At 43.7% G+C, this 12,542-nt stretch overlaps 1 protein-coding gene across 8 annotated transcripts in view; it reads right to left on the bottom strand.

Annotated features, from left to right (window-relative positions):
* The window catches only part of ctc1 (CTS telomere maintenance complex component 1), a 57,122-nt gene extending 45,498 nt beyond the window's left edge, over positions 1-11,624 (bottom strand). For 2 of the 8 annotated variants that reach the window (XM_047385332.1, XM_047385334.1), the window contains exons 1-5: positions 11,280-11,616; positions 10,208-10,307; positions 9,923-10,022; positions 9,121-9,343; positions 112-341 (exon numbers count right to left, since the gene is read on the bottom strand). In XM_047385332.1, coding sequence (XP_047241288.1) covers positions 112-341; positions 9,121-9,343; positions 9,923-10,022; positions 10,208-10,307; positions 11,280-11,330 — 704 coding nt within the window. In that variant the 5' untranslated portion in view covers positions 11,331-11,616. Of the gene's footprint in view, positions 1-111; positions 342-9,120; positions 9,344-9,922; positions 10,023-10,207; positions 10,308-11,279 lie in introns of all 8 variants that reach the window. The other 6 variants (XR_007041286.1, XM_047385338.1, XM_047385339.1 and 3 more) reach the window with 6 other exon arrangements.
* Positions 11,625-12,542: the final 918 nt, after the last annotated feature.

Genomic DNA, 12,542 nt, shown 5'->3' with positions numbered 1-12,542 from the left:
CTCACATACCCTGAGTCATCACTGCACAAGTATTAAAGTGGAGGTTCTGGTGCTGGTTCTCCTCATGATCTGCAGCTGGACCTGTCTCCAATCAGAGGTCATGTGACCTACCTGTTCCTCAGCAGACTTGCAGCCTCTCTGACGCTCACCGCTCCATCAAGCTCCGCCCTTCCTACACCTGCAGCCAATCCCTGCTCAGCTCTGGGACACAGCAGAACAGGAGAACCAATCAGCTCCAAGTATGCTCTGTTCTGGTCGTGCCTAGAGGCATCATGGGGGATGTAGTTCCAGTGATGCAGGAAGACGAGATGGTTCATCCACAGGTGAGACGGACAGATCAGCTGGGGACAGGTGAGACACAGACAGGTCCAACAGGTGAGGATCAGAGGAACCTTATTTCAGGCTATTAGTGCTATACAAGATTATTGAAGGAAACTCAGAACAGATCAGAGGTTTTATATGGACCTAAATTAGGGCCATAAAGTTTGTCCGAAAACATTTTTTTTGAAACTGAAAAAGAAAAAAGATTTGAAACAAAAAAATATTTTTAAAACTGAAAAATAAGATTTGAAATGTTTAAAACTACTTTTCAGATTGAAGTTTATTTTTCAGATTCAAACTGCAGGGGCGGGACTTAGATGACATGAGGTGTGGAATGATTGACAGTTTAGGTGCCTAAAGGAAATATTCCCAGGTGTTGCGTTCAGGAACCGTGGGAACTAGAAATGTCTTTAAAACATCAATATTCTATGTCTATGTGGTTGGTGTTGAAAAATTATTTGCTTCACTGATCCCAGCTGTTTATGTAAGAACACGACACAAATATCCTCTGAGAAATTATGATCTTGAACAATTTGTGCAGCATTTTCAGTCCGCGTTGGACATTTCTCATGCTCTCAAAGTGAAGCAGAAGATCTGACAGACTGCTGCAGCAGCAGCCGGCGGGAGGAGGACAGTATGGCTTCCTCGTCCTCTGTGGGCTCCAATGACCAAGGAATAATATAAATGCTGGTTGTCATAATATCGCACAGGAAACATAGAGTGGGAGAACAAACATATTTACTCCTTAAAAGTAGTTGAGAGAAACCGCCTGACATGAATTATATGCTGGTTCGAAACTGCAAGACTTCAGCTAGTTCGCCATATTGAAAGCAGCAAGTCTGCCGCATCTAAAAGTTAAATCTTTTCTATTCAGAAAATCCACACATTTTGTATCATTGATTTGAAAGACAGAGTTGTCGTGATCACGCAGACGACGAGGATACTGTCCTATTCCTGCCGGCCGCCGCTGCTGCAGTCTGATGGATCTTCCACTTCACTTTGAGAGCATGAGAAATGTCCAACGTGGACTGAAAATGCTGCGCATGTTTGTCAAGATCATAATTTCTCAAAGGATATTTGAGTCGTGTTCTTACATAAACAGTTGGGATCAGTGAAGCAAATTATTTTTCAAAACCAACCACATAAACATAGAATATTGATGTTTTAAAGACATTCCTAATTCCCACGGTTCCTGAACGCAAGACCTGGGAATATTTCCTTTAGGTGCCTAAGCTGTCAATCATCCTCCCACACCTCCTGTCATCTAAGTCCCGCCCCCACGCCAAGGAGCAGCAGTTTGAAACTGAAAAACAAACTTGAATCTGAAAAGTAGTTTTAAACGTTTCTTTTCAGTTTCAAATCCTTTTGTTTAGTTTAAAAAATCTACGACGCCATTTTGTAGTTTTTTCCCCAAGAAGCCTATATAATACAAGGAAAACCAACTACACCACCCAAAAGCCAACAGTGGTTCCGATTAATGGTTTCCACCCACGTTCAAAAAACAGCAATGGAGGGAGCAAACACCAGTGGAGAACTGGACCTGGTAAAACTGGGTTTGCAACGTAGAGTCAGAAGTAAGGACTTATTTATTAAACCCATAGAGCTGACAGGAAAGTCGCAAATGTTACCGAACTTCAAGAGAGTTGAATGTAATAGTGTTAACTAGGGATGGGTACCGAATTTGGTACTTTTATAGGAACCGACCGAATTCTTCAGTACTACCGAGTACCAACTCACGTAACATCAAACGGTTCCATGTTTCGGAACCTAAATGCATCATAGTGACACCGAGGAAGTGGAAGAGTGGGTGATTTTCCATGGTGGACATGAACACAGCATTGTACGCACAAGAGCTTAATGAAGTCAGCAGCCGCTGCTTCCGTCAAAAAGCAAGCATGGCTGAGAGAAAGTACTCGAACGTTTGGCTCCATTTTTAAAGTGTGATGCAAATTACGCTCGCTGCAATATTTCAATTAAATTCAAAAATACTTTATTAATCCCAAAGGGAAATTAAATGTTGTTATAGCTCATATTATGAAGGTTTCTCCAAAGAGTCGTTGTAGATGCTGATGGCTGTGGGCAGGAAGGATCTCCTGTAGCGCTCCGTCTTACAGCAGGTTCCAGAGGAGTCCCCAGAACAGAACCAACCTTCTTTATCAGCTTGTTGAGCTTTTTAAGTCCCTGGCTCTGATGCTGCTTTCCCAGGAGATGATGGCAGAAGAGATCACACTTTCCACAACAGACTTATAGAAGATATGCAGCTTCTTGCTGCAAACACCAAAGGACCTAAGCTTCCTCAAGAAGTACAGTCTGCTCTGTCCCATCTTGTAGATGGCTTCACAGTTGCATCTCCACTCTAGTCTGTTGTCCAGGTGAACACCGAGGTATTTATACTCCTCCACCACCTCCACTTCTTATTCCTGTTTCTCTTAAAATCTACAATCGTCTCCTTTGTTTTAGTCAACGTTCAAAATGAGATGATTGTTTCCACACCATGACACAAAGCGGTCCACCACCATCCTGTACTCAGCTTCTTGTCCATCTCTGATCCACCAACAACTGCAGAATCATCTGAGTATTTCTGCAGATGATAGGAGTCTGTCTTGTCCTGGAAGTCTGAGGTGTACAGAGTGAAAAGGAATGGTGAGAATACAGTCCCCTGTGGTGCTCCTGTGCTGCTGACTACCTGGTTAGACTCACAACCCTTCAGTCTCACAAACTGTGGTCTGTTTGTCAGGTAGTCTTTGATCCAGGAGATTGTTGAGGCCTCCACCTGAGTCTTCTGGAGTTTCTGACAAAGCAAATCAGGTTGGATTGTATTAAATGTTCTGGAGAAATCAAAGAACATGATCCTCACAGTGCTGCTGGCTTTGTCCAGATGACAGTGGGTTTGTTGACGCAGGTGTTTGATGGCATCTTCATCTCCAACTCCACAGCAATAAGCAAACTGAAGGAGATCGTGATGGTTTATTGTTTGCTTACTCAGTTGGGCCAACAGGAGTCTCTCTAGGACCTTCATGATGTGAGATGTCAGGTCAACAAGTCTATAGTCATTGAGGACTGATGGGTGAGTTTTCTTTGGTACCGGAACAAGACAGGAGGTCTTCCACAACACCAGAACCTTCTTCTGGGCCAGGCTAAGGATGAAGAGGTGCTGCAGAATCCCACAGAGCTGCTCTGCACAGGCCTTCAGGACTCTAGGGCTGACATGATCTGGACCTGCAGCCTTATTCCGATTCAGTCTCTCCAGTTGTCTCTTCACCTGACTTCTTGAGACAAACAGGTGGAAGGGGGAAGCAAAGGAAGCATCAGCATCTTCTGATATGGTTGAAGGCAAACATGTAGAAGGGTCTAGGGCTGAGGTGGAAGATAAAAAATGTGAGGTGTTACTGGACAGCTGTGGGTCCTGTGGGTCCAAGGAAGGTGGAATGTCTGTTTGGCTGTGAGCAGGAGAGGAGGATGCTGAGCTTGTTTCTGAACTGAACCTATTGAAGAATATGTTCAGTTCATTGGTTCTGTCCAGACCTTCATCAGTCTGATCTTCCTTCTGCTTGAAGCCTGTGATCTTCTTCATCCCTGTCCACACATCTCTGATATTGTTTTGCTGGAGCTTGCTCTCCAGCTTCTTCTTGTACACCTCCTTGCTGTCTCTTATCTTGACTTTAAGTTGCTTCTGTAAACTCCTCAATAATTCTCTGTCTCCTTCTCTGAAGGCTCTTTTTTTCTTGTTAAGCAGGTCCTTCAGGTCACTGGTGATCCAAGGTTTGTTATTGGGGAAGAATCTCACGGTTCTGGTGGGGATGATGTTATCCACACAGAAGTTTATATAGTCGGTTACACACTCAGTCATGGCATTGATGTCCTCTCCATGTGTCTGGCACAGTGCGTCCCAGTCTGTAGCCTCAAAGCAACCTTGCAGAGCTTCTTCAGCTTCCTGTGACCATTTTCTCACAGTCCTCTTTATTACAGGTTGCCTCTGAACAAGGGGCTTATATTTCGAGCAGAGAAAAACAACATTGTGATCTGATTTGCCTAGAGGAGGTCTTGCTATAGAGATGTATGAGTCCTTGACATTTGCATAAAACAAATCCAACATTTTGTTTTCTCTGGTACAGCAGCTGACAAACTGTTGAAATGTTGGAAGTGTAGCAGAGAGTGAAGCATGGTTAAAATCACCAGAAATTGCCACAAAAGCATTGGGGTTTGTGTCTGTAGCTTAGCAACAACTGAGCTGATGGCATCACATACAGTGTCAGCAACAGTGGAAGGTGGAACGTAAACTGTTGCCAAAATAACACTGGTGAACTTTCTGGGTAAATAATATGGATGAAAACTTACTGCCAACAGTTCAATATCTGGACTGCAGAGATGACACTTCACAGTAACATGTCCTGGATTACACCATCTGTTGTTCACAAGTACTGCCAGTCCACCTCCTTTACATTTGCCGCTCCTCTTTAAATCTGTCTGCTCGTATGATTAAAAAGCCCGGCAGAGAGACACTGGAGTCAGGGATATGATCCTGCAGCCATGTCTCAGTAAAACACATGATACTGCATGTCCGGTACTCTGGCTGGGTCCTTGGTAGGGCTTGGAGTTCATCCAACTTGTTTCCCAACGATCTCACATTGCCCATCAAAATCGACGGTAGAGATGGTTTGAACTTCCTCCTTTCTCTTCTCTTAGCTCCTGCTCTGCATCCACGGCATCTCCTTTTCAACTCATCAGGGATTTGGGGTTGTAGTTGAAGTATTATTTGAGCTTTTGAGATATTAATCAGCTGCTCCCGGTTGTAAGAAACAACCCCGTTGCCATGGCAATGCATCATAACAAATGTCCAAAAATAGAAAGTATCAAGAAAAATCCTCCAAGCTGCACAGCATCCGACACTGGAGTGGACAGTCGTCCAAAAAAAATCGGCTGTATCCACCACAAGAGGAATAGTTCCCAAAAAAGAATAAATCAGAATCAAAAGTAACAGAGCTACTCCAACCTGCTGCCAGCTTGAGCGCCGCAATTCTAGAACAAATCTAAAAGCAGAATTTGCGACACGAAGTACAAATCCAGCACAGGGAATACTGCTAACCTGAGGAAGCACCTGGTTAAGCACAAGATCTTTATCGTAGCTGAAGAATGCACAATTTTCAAGAGCCTCAAATCTTCGGCTACAGGTCCTGCATTGAGTACTGTTAGCAAGCCTGCATGCACAAGCGACTCGTCTGCAGGCAACAGCAACGATGCAAGTGAGGAAGCCGCATCAGCATCTTTGTCTGCCTCAGGTAAGTAATCCTAGTGACATTAGTAAGACAGTTTAACTTGCATTAGTTATCAGCTCGGTTCCTCGTATTTTGGAACGTTAGTTTAATTTGACATTTATTACCACAAAAACACACACAAAAGTACTGAAAATTGGTACCGTTCAGTACCGGTATCGATTCCCAGGTACAGAGTATCGGTAAAGTATCGGTTCAAAGGTGAAAGGTACCCCTAAAAGTCGTTGGGCGCAAGAACTAGAAAATGCTGGGAAAAAACTGACAACCTAGTAGGGAATCACAACCGCTACTCAGATACTATTATTCAGACCCCCTAACAACTAGGGGGCGCTATTACGTATGAGAATGCGTTTGGCTTATAACTTCCAACCCGTAAGTCTCAAACTCCAAAGCTTCAGATCACCTTGTTTTGATTCTGCATCACTTTGTAATTGGCCACGCCCACATCCGCCTAACTAGATGTTTTGCTCCGTCGAGACAAAAGTAAAATCTATTTTCAATAACTCGTCCTACATTTAAGCTCAATTATGGTGAAACTGTATAAACCATCTACAGAGTTAGCGGGACAAAATGGTGTAAAATATTTCTCAAATGTTCAAATGTTGTTAAAGCTACATGCAGACAAACTTTAATCGCAAGCTAGCACAAAAGTTAACTGACTGTATCTCTACCATATTTCATGATTTCCTAACAAAATCAGAGATCCTGTTAGGGGATGAACTGTTGTACCTATATATTCAATAACAGGGGGCGCTATAGGCACTAGAAATGTATAACTGCATAAGGGATTGACACGCAACTTGGTCCATATGCTCAAGATCCTCGGCCTGAGGACATACTTTTAATATGATTAAGAAGTGGGCGTGGCTTATATGCTATCTCAAACTTGACCTTTGAACTCAGTGAATTTTAAAGATTTTGCCGGGGAAATCACAGATCACATGCAGAATTGTGCTACCTGGGTCCATGAGAAAAATTAAGTTGAATAGATTTATTCAACTGTAGAAAGTCACGGTCTGTTTCCTCGTTTGTTAGTTTTATTATTTACTCATTATTAACATTTTTACATTAACTGGCCTTTTCTGCAGCTAAAAACAGGGACTTAACTGGTCCTTCATGGAAATTTAAGTTCAATGTTTTGCCGAAAGACTAAATGAAGCCAACAAAAATTGGAGCGGGAGTCATTTTGCCAGGAGTGGGACAAGAGTTATTATTGTACTCTGGCCAGGGATTCGGACAGGACACAATTAGTTTCTGTGGGAGTGGGACAAGACTGAAAGTCCACTCCTCTGTCACCTTCTAGTGCAGTCAGTTAACCTTCTTTGTTGAACATTCTTGAGGTTTTTCTATTCAGTTTTAAAACTCCCAACAGCACTGAATCGGCCCTTTTAAAAGTTTTTAGTGATACAGTTTTAGCTGCTGACTGGTGGCTGAGTCATCATGTTGCTTTTAGATTCAATGGCTGCATTTGGCTTCATGGGTGGATCATGGTAAACTCCGATCTCGTTTAGAGCAGTGGGTGGAGATCAGGGTTCATTGCTCTGGAGTGGTTCAAGTCCAATTAAACAAACCAATAATTCTGTGTCAGCCTTGGAGGGACAGTATCCTCCTCTGCTCCTCTTCATTGTGGGGTCCCACAAGGCTCAGTTTTAGGACCTCCTCTGTTCTTCCTCTATCTGCTCCCATTTGGTTCCATACTGAGAAAACATGGTTGTTCGTTCCAATGCTACGCAGATGACAGTCAGATTTATGTCCAATGCATACTCTATCAAGCAGCTTCTTATGTGTGTTTAGGATATAAAGGCCCGGATGCAACAACTTTGTTGAATTTTAAGGAAAACAAGAATGAAGTGATGGTTGTTGGAGGCATTACTGGGCCCTCTCTGGTAGATTTAGGTTCTGTGGCCCAGTACAGCAAGCAGTCTGTGGGGGTTAAACTGGATCCTAAGCTCCAATTAGACAGCCAGATCAGTTTTTATCATTTGAGACAGCTGGCCAGAATAAAACCCATCTTCCAAGGAGACACCTTGAGACGGTACTCCATGCCTTTGTCAGAAACCCGGCTGCATTACTGAAATGTACTTTATAAAGAGGTTAGTGGGACCTCCACTGATCGACTGCAGAGGGTCCAAAATGCTGCATGACTTTTAACTGGTACACATGAACAGGAGCACATTTCTCGTTCTATCTTCACTCTATTGGCTACCGGTACTTTTTAGCGTCCATTTTAAAAATCTTTATGCTTATAAATATTTAAATGGCCTAGCGCCACCCTCCCTTTCTACCTGCCCTCTCAGACGTGCTGCTGGGCTTAAACTGAGAGGGTCCTACTTCTATTGTAGCATTAAACTGCTCCTCATAACAAACAGGCCTCTTCATGATCTGCTTTTTAAACTCTTCTTCAAACCCTCCTGTTCTTCTTGGTTTTTAATGAGTCATAAAGAGTTGATTTATTTTATAACATTTTATTTTCCTTGATTTTTGTTTTTAATTGTATAGATCTTATAGTTTTATCTGATTTTATGTGTCTTACTATGTTTTTAATGTTTTAATTGCATTTCTGTCTTGTGTTTTACTTTCTACAGCACCTTGGTCCACTGGTTTGTTTTAAAGTTCTACAAATTAAGTTGGATTGGATCAAATCTTTGCTTTTACCAGTCTCTTGTGGTTCAGTCCTTGTTCCCTAAATAACTGGAATCTAATCTGTTCACAAACATCATTATTGTTAAATGAAGCCCAAACTAAATTACTTTCACTGCAGTGACCATATATGGAGCCATTACATCCAGGGACCAGCAGGGGGCGATGATCAGATAGTTTTAGTGGACGTTTCTGTTGAATAAAGTCAACTTTAACTAGAATATGTCTAATGAACCTTCAGCTTCCAGCCCTGAACTTGACAATCATCTGAAATCAGAACCATCAGCAGGACACAGCCCACATCATGATACAGCCACCACAGATACATGGAGCTGAGTCAGCAGTAGCCCTCTGGTGTTGGAGATGAAGAAGTGTTCAGTTTTACTAGTGCTTTAGACCATTTGTCCTGTTGGAGCTAAACATCTCCTGATGGTCACTTTATTCAATCATCAATAGCTGCTCTCTGATTGGTCAGCTCCTGAAAAATGTCCTGAAGATATTATTAAGTCTACCTGAAAACTGACAGAATGTAAACATCAATATTTTACTGTTTCCAACCTTGAAAATCCTCTAAATATAGAAATATAAACCTGTAGGACCTGGATTCAAACATCTGAAAGGTTCCATCATGAGAACAAACCTGGAACAGTTTAAACGTAGAACTCAGCTCCAATGAAGCTGAAACGTTGTCTAAAACCTCAATTAAAACAGAAAACAATGATTTGAAAAGTCTGGATGAAGGATTGGATCTGGAGTCCTTTTCCTCTTTGACCTGGAGGACCCGACAGGTGAGGAGAGACAAGAACGAAGGGAGGACACACAGAGGACAGGTGAATAGAGGACAGAATGAAGACTAACAAGTTAAGCCCCGCCCCCTCCTGCTCACCTCACACCTGACGCTGCCGCTGCTGTCCATCAACCTCCACTCTCCACCCCGCCCCTCTCTAAGCCAGCCAATCAGCAGCAGGTTGACTCTGGGCAGCGCCCTATGACCCGGCAGGCCGAGCTCCGCCTCCCTGGCCCAGGCTCGGTGCTGATTGGTGCTCCAGGACAGGTTGCTGACGCAGGCCAGGTGCTGCTGGGAGAGCACCTCAGAGACAGACAGAGGTCTGGAGACAGAGAGGACACCTGTTAGGGTCAGGTGACCTGTGATGTCAGTAGGTGGGTGGGACTTATTGACTTCCTATAGGTCCAGACTTTCTGTCCCAGATTTCTGTTTAGTGTTATATTTACAGCAGTGATTGATGGTCAGCACCATGGTTCTGGTCCAAACAGTACAAGAACATCTACAGACTGGGACCACATGGAGAACAGGGATGATGGGAGTTTTCCAGAACCTCCACCAGAGGAGCAGCAGAGTGGGTCAGTTATATCACAGGAGGCGCTGCAGCTAGAGACGTGTGAGCGTGCACGTGAACATGTTAGAGCGTGCACGTGAACATGTTAGAGCGTGCACGTGAACATGTTAGAGCGTGCACGTGAACATGTTAGAGCGTGCACGTATCTGCAGGACCTCAGTTAGGACCATAACAACTCAACCCTACATGTTGGAAGATGAACTGAGGTTCTGAGGAACCATGATGAGAGAAGAACTTTAAAATGTTCTAACTACAACCTTCAGCTGAATGCTACAGTGAGCAGAACCTGGTTCTGGAAGTTCCCAGAAGGTGGAGGAACCGAGGACTTACCTGTAGCTGACAGGTAAGCTGGTAGAGAGGCAGCTCTTCTCCAGGATCTTCTCCACAACACACACACTCAGCTCATACACGCTGTGGTCACATGATGCACCTGCAGCGCCATAAACACTGTTACCATGGTAACCCATATCGTAGATGATGGAGACATCCAGAGAACCTGACCTAGAACCAGAACCAGACCTGCTAAAGTCTGCAGAGGTGTGGATTTGGAGCTGGACTCAGGAAACTGGGCTATCACTATAGAACTTTATGTAGAACCACCACAGAACAGCTCACCTGCTGGTGATTGGTCAGCAGCAGAGTGGGCGGAGCCACAGGCAGCAGGACTCAGGTGTTGGTAGATGAAGGTGAAGATGTTCTTCAGCCACATGGACTCCTGCAGAAACAGATCAGTCATATAAACAGCTCTACTATAACAGAGACTGGATCAGCCGGTTCTGATCCATTATCATGATGAGGTGGCGTCAGTCAGCTGTGTTCTGAGTGATGATCAGATGGAGGAAGAAAATCTCAGTCTTCTGTGGTGAGGTGGAGCCAGGGCTCGGTTCAGACTGGTTCTGTGGAGCAGTCGGATGGCTCTGCTGCTGCTTTAACCGACCAGAACCTGGGTTTTATCTGTCATTGCTGACAGAATCTCAGCTGACCTCATAAACCCACACAGATTATCATCATCTGTTTTATTCCTGTCTGTGACCCAGATGGAGAACTGAGTCCAGGTTTGGGTCCAAACTAACTGAAGAGGAGCAGAACTTTATTTTAAACCCAAACTATGTTGGTTTATCTTTAGAACCAAGGAGCAAACAGTTCAAACTGGTTCTATGTCCTTTGGGTCACAGTATTAAAGTCTCTATGCCCCCAGCATGGTTAAAGTTCTGTCTGATAGAACAGACAGAACTTTGGATCAGGCTACTGACAGCACAGAACCAAACATCCTGCTGTCAGTCTGCAGAGCCCGAAGGTCCAGATGGTCCAATACAGAACCGGTCCTCAGCAGCACAACTCGTATCTCCAATTACTGCTATTATAAAAATAAGATAATTTGATCCAAACCGGTTCTGGCTCATCACTGCCCTTTTTAACCCATGTTAAATATATATATAAAAGGTAATTTTATGGTTTATAATTTCAGGGTCACAGCCTAGTCAAAGCTCAGCAAACAGCTGTAATGTTATCATCTCCATGGCAACACTACGACCATCACGTGTTATGTAAACATCCAATCAGAACTGTTGTTTCTCTTCCGGTCGTGATAACAGGTTCTGGTATCACAGCAAACTTCATTTAACCGGATTTTATGTCGGATTAATGCTGTGCTAACAACTTGAACACTCGACCATGTGGTACTGACCGCCTCATTACTGGGTCCGAACCGGTCCAGGAACACCTGCAGGGAGCCCATCCGCCGCCTCTAGACGCAACGAACCGGGCCGGTGGATCCGGATCTGTGTAGAACTCCGGTCCTGCTCACTCTCCGTTCGAGCCGAGCTGGGTCAAATGGCCCGAGTTTCTACAGAACTCTGGTGCTGAACCCTGAAAGTGGCGCTAAAAGCTTCTTCTTCTTCTGGTTCGTAATGGCGGCTGTCAGATCGACTAGAAGCTGCAGTACCGCCCCCTGCTGGTAGACAGGAAATATGGTTAATATTGAATCAGTTCAGAGCTTCTTTAAACCGATGATCTGCAAAGCACTTTACACTAGAACCACATTCACACATGCGCAGATCGGTAGCCAATTTGAGGTTAAGTGCCTTGCCCAGGCACAGGTTTTCCAGCACTGGAATCAAACCCACAACCCTCAGATTGCAAGACAGACCACTCTTCTCACTGAGCCACAGTCGCCTTGGCTGGTGACTGGACTTTAGCTGCATGTCAGGGTCAGGACATGAAACACCTGGTCTATGGTGTGTATTTCTACCTTCATCATGTGAACTAGGAGGAGGAGGAGAGTTAGTCCTGCTGCTGCTGCAGGAGAGGAAGTTCTACCATCAGAGCTAAATTTGGTGCTTTTAAAAACCGCAGATATTCTCTATGTTTTAGCAACATGTTTTCCTGTCAGCAGCTTGTGTTCACCTGAGCTCAGGTAACTCAGTGCTTCAGTGTTGGTAACGCAGAGTCTGAGTGAAGATGTCAAGTTTGGCCCCAGAAAGTAGCGACGCTGCAGGGACAGAAATCCTTCCAACTAATAAAACTAATAAAACTACTAATAAACTAATAAACTACCTGGTTGGTGGAGCAGGGCGCCTCCTTGGATAATGGAGGAGAAACGCTGCCGTCATCATTATTACATGAAAATCATTTTATTTAATCTCTCTAACTTGAACATAAGTTTTTAGGCATTTTATTCTTTTCAGCTCAAATTAAACATTAAAATAACTGTGAATAAATATGAAATCTTTTGAATAAGATCCCAATAAACAGACATTTAAACCTAAAAACTCAGCAACAGAAATAATATTCATGCTGATTATATCAGTTTTACTTTATTTAGATCATTTAACTGAGATTTAATGAGAATCCTGAGCTGCTTGTCCTCGATGAGTTTGATGGATCAGCAGAGAGGAAACAGTTGGTACTGTTCTCTCCCTCCAGGTAGCGAAGCGTCGTCCAGGTGAAC

This window comes from Girardinichthys multiradiatus, chromosome 14 (assembly GCF_021462225.1).
Source record: "Girardinichthys multiradiatus isolate DD_20200921_A chromosome 14, DD_fGirMul_XY1, whole genome shotgun sequence".
Taxonomy (NCBI): domain Eukaryota; kingdom Metazoa; phylum Chordata; class Actinopteri; order Cyprinodontiformes; family Goodeidae; genus Girardinichthys; species Girardinichthys multiradiatus.
Note: the sequence above shows the minus strand (reverse complement) of the source record. Positions and strands in the feature narration are given on the sequence as shown.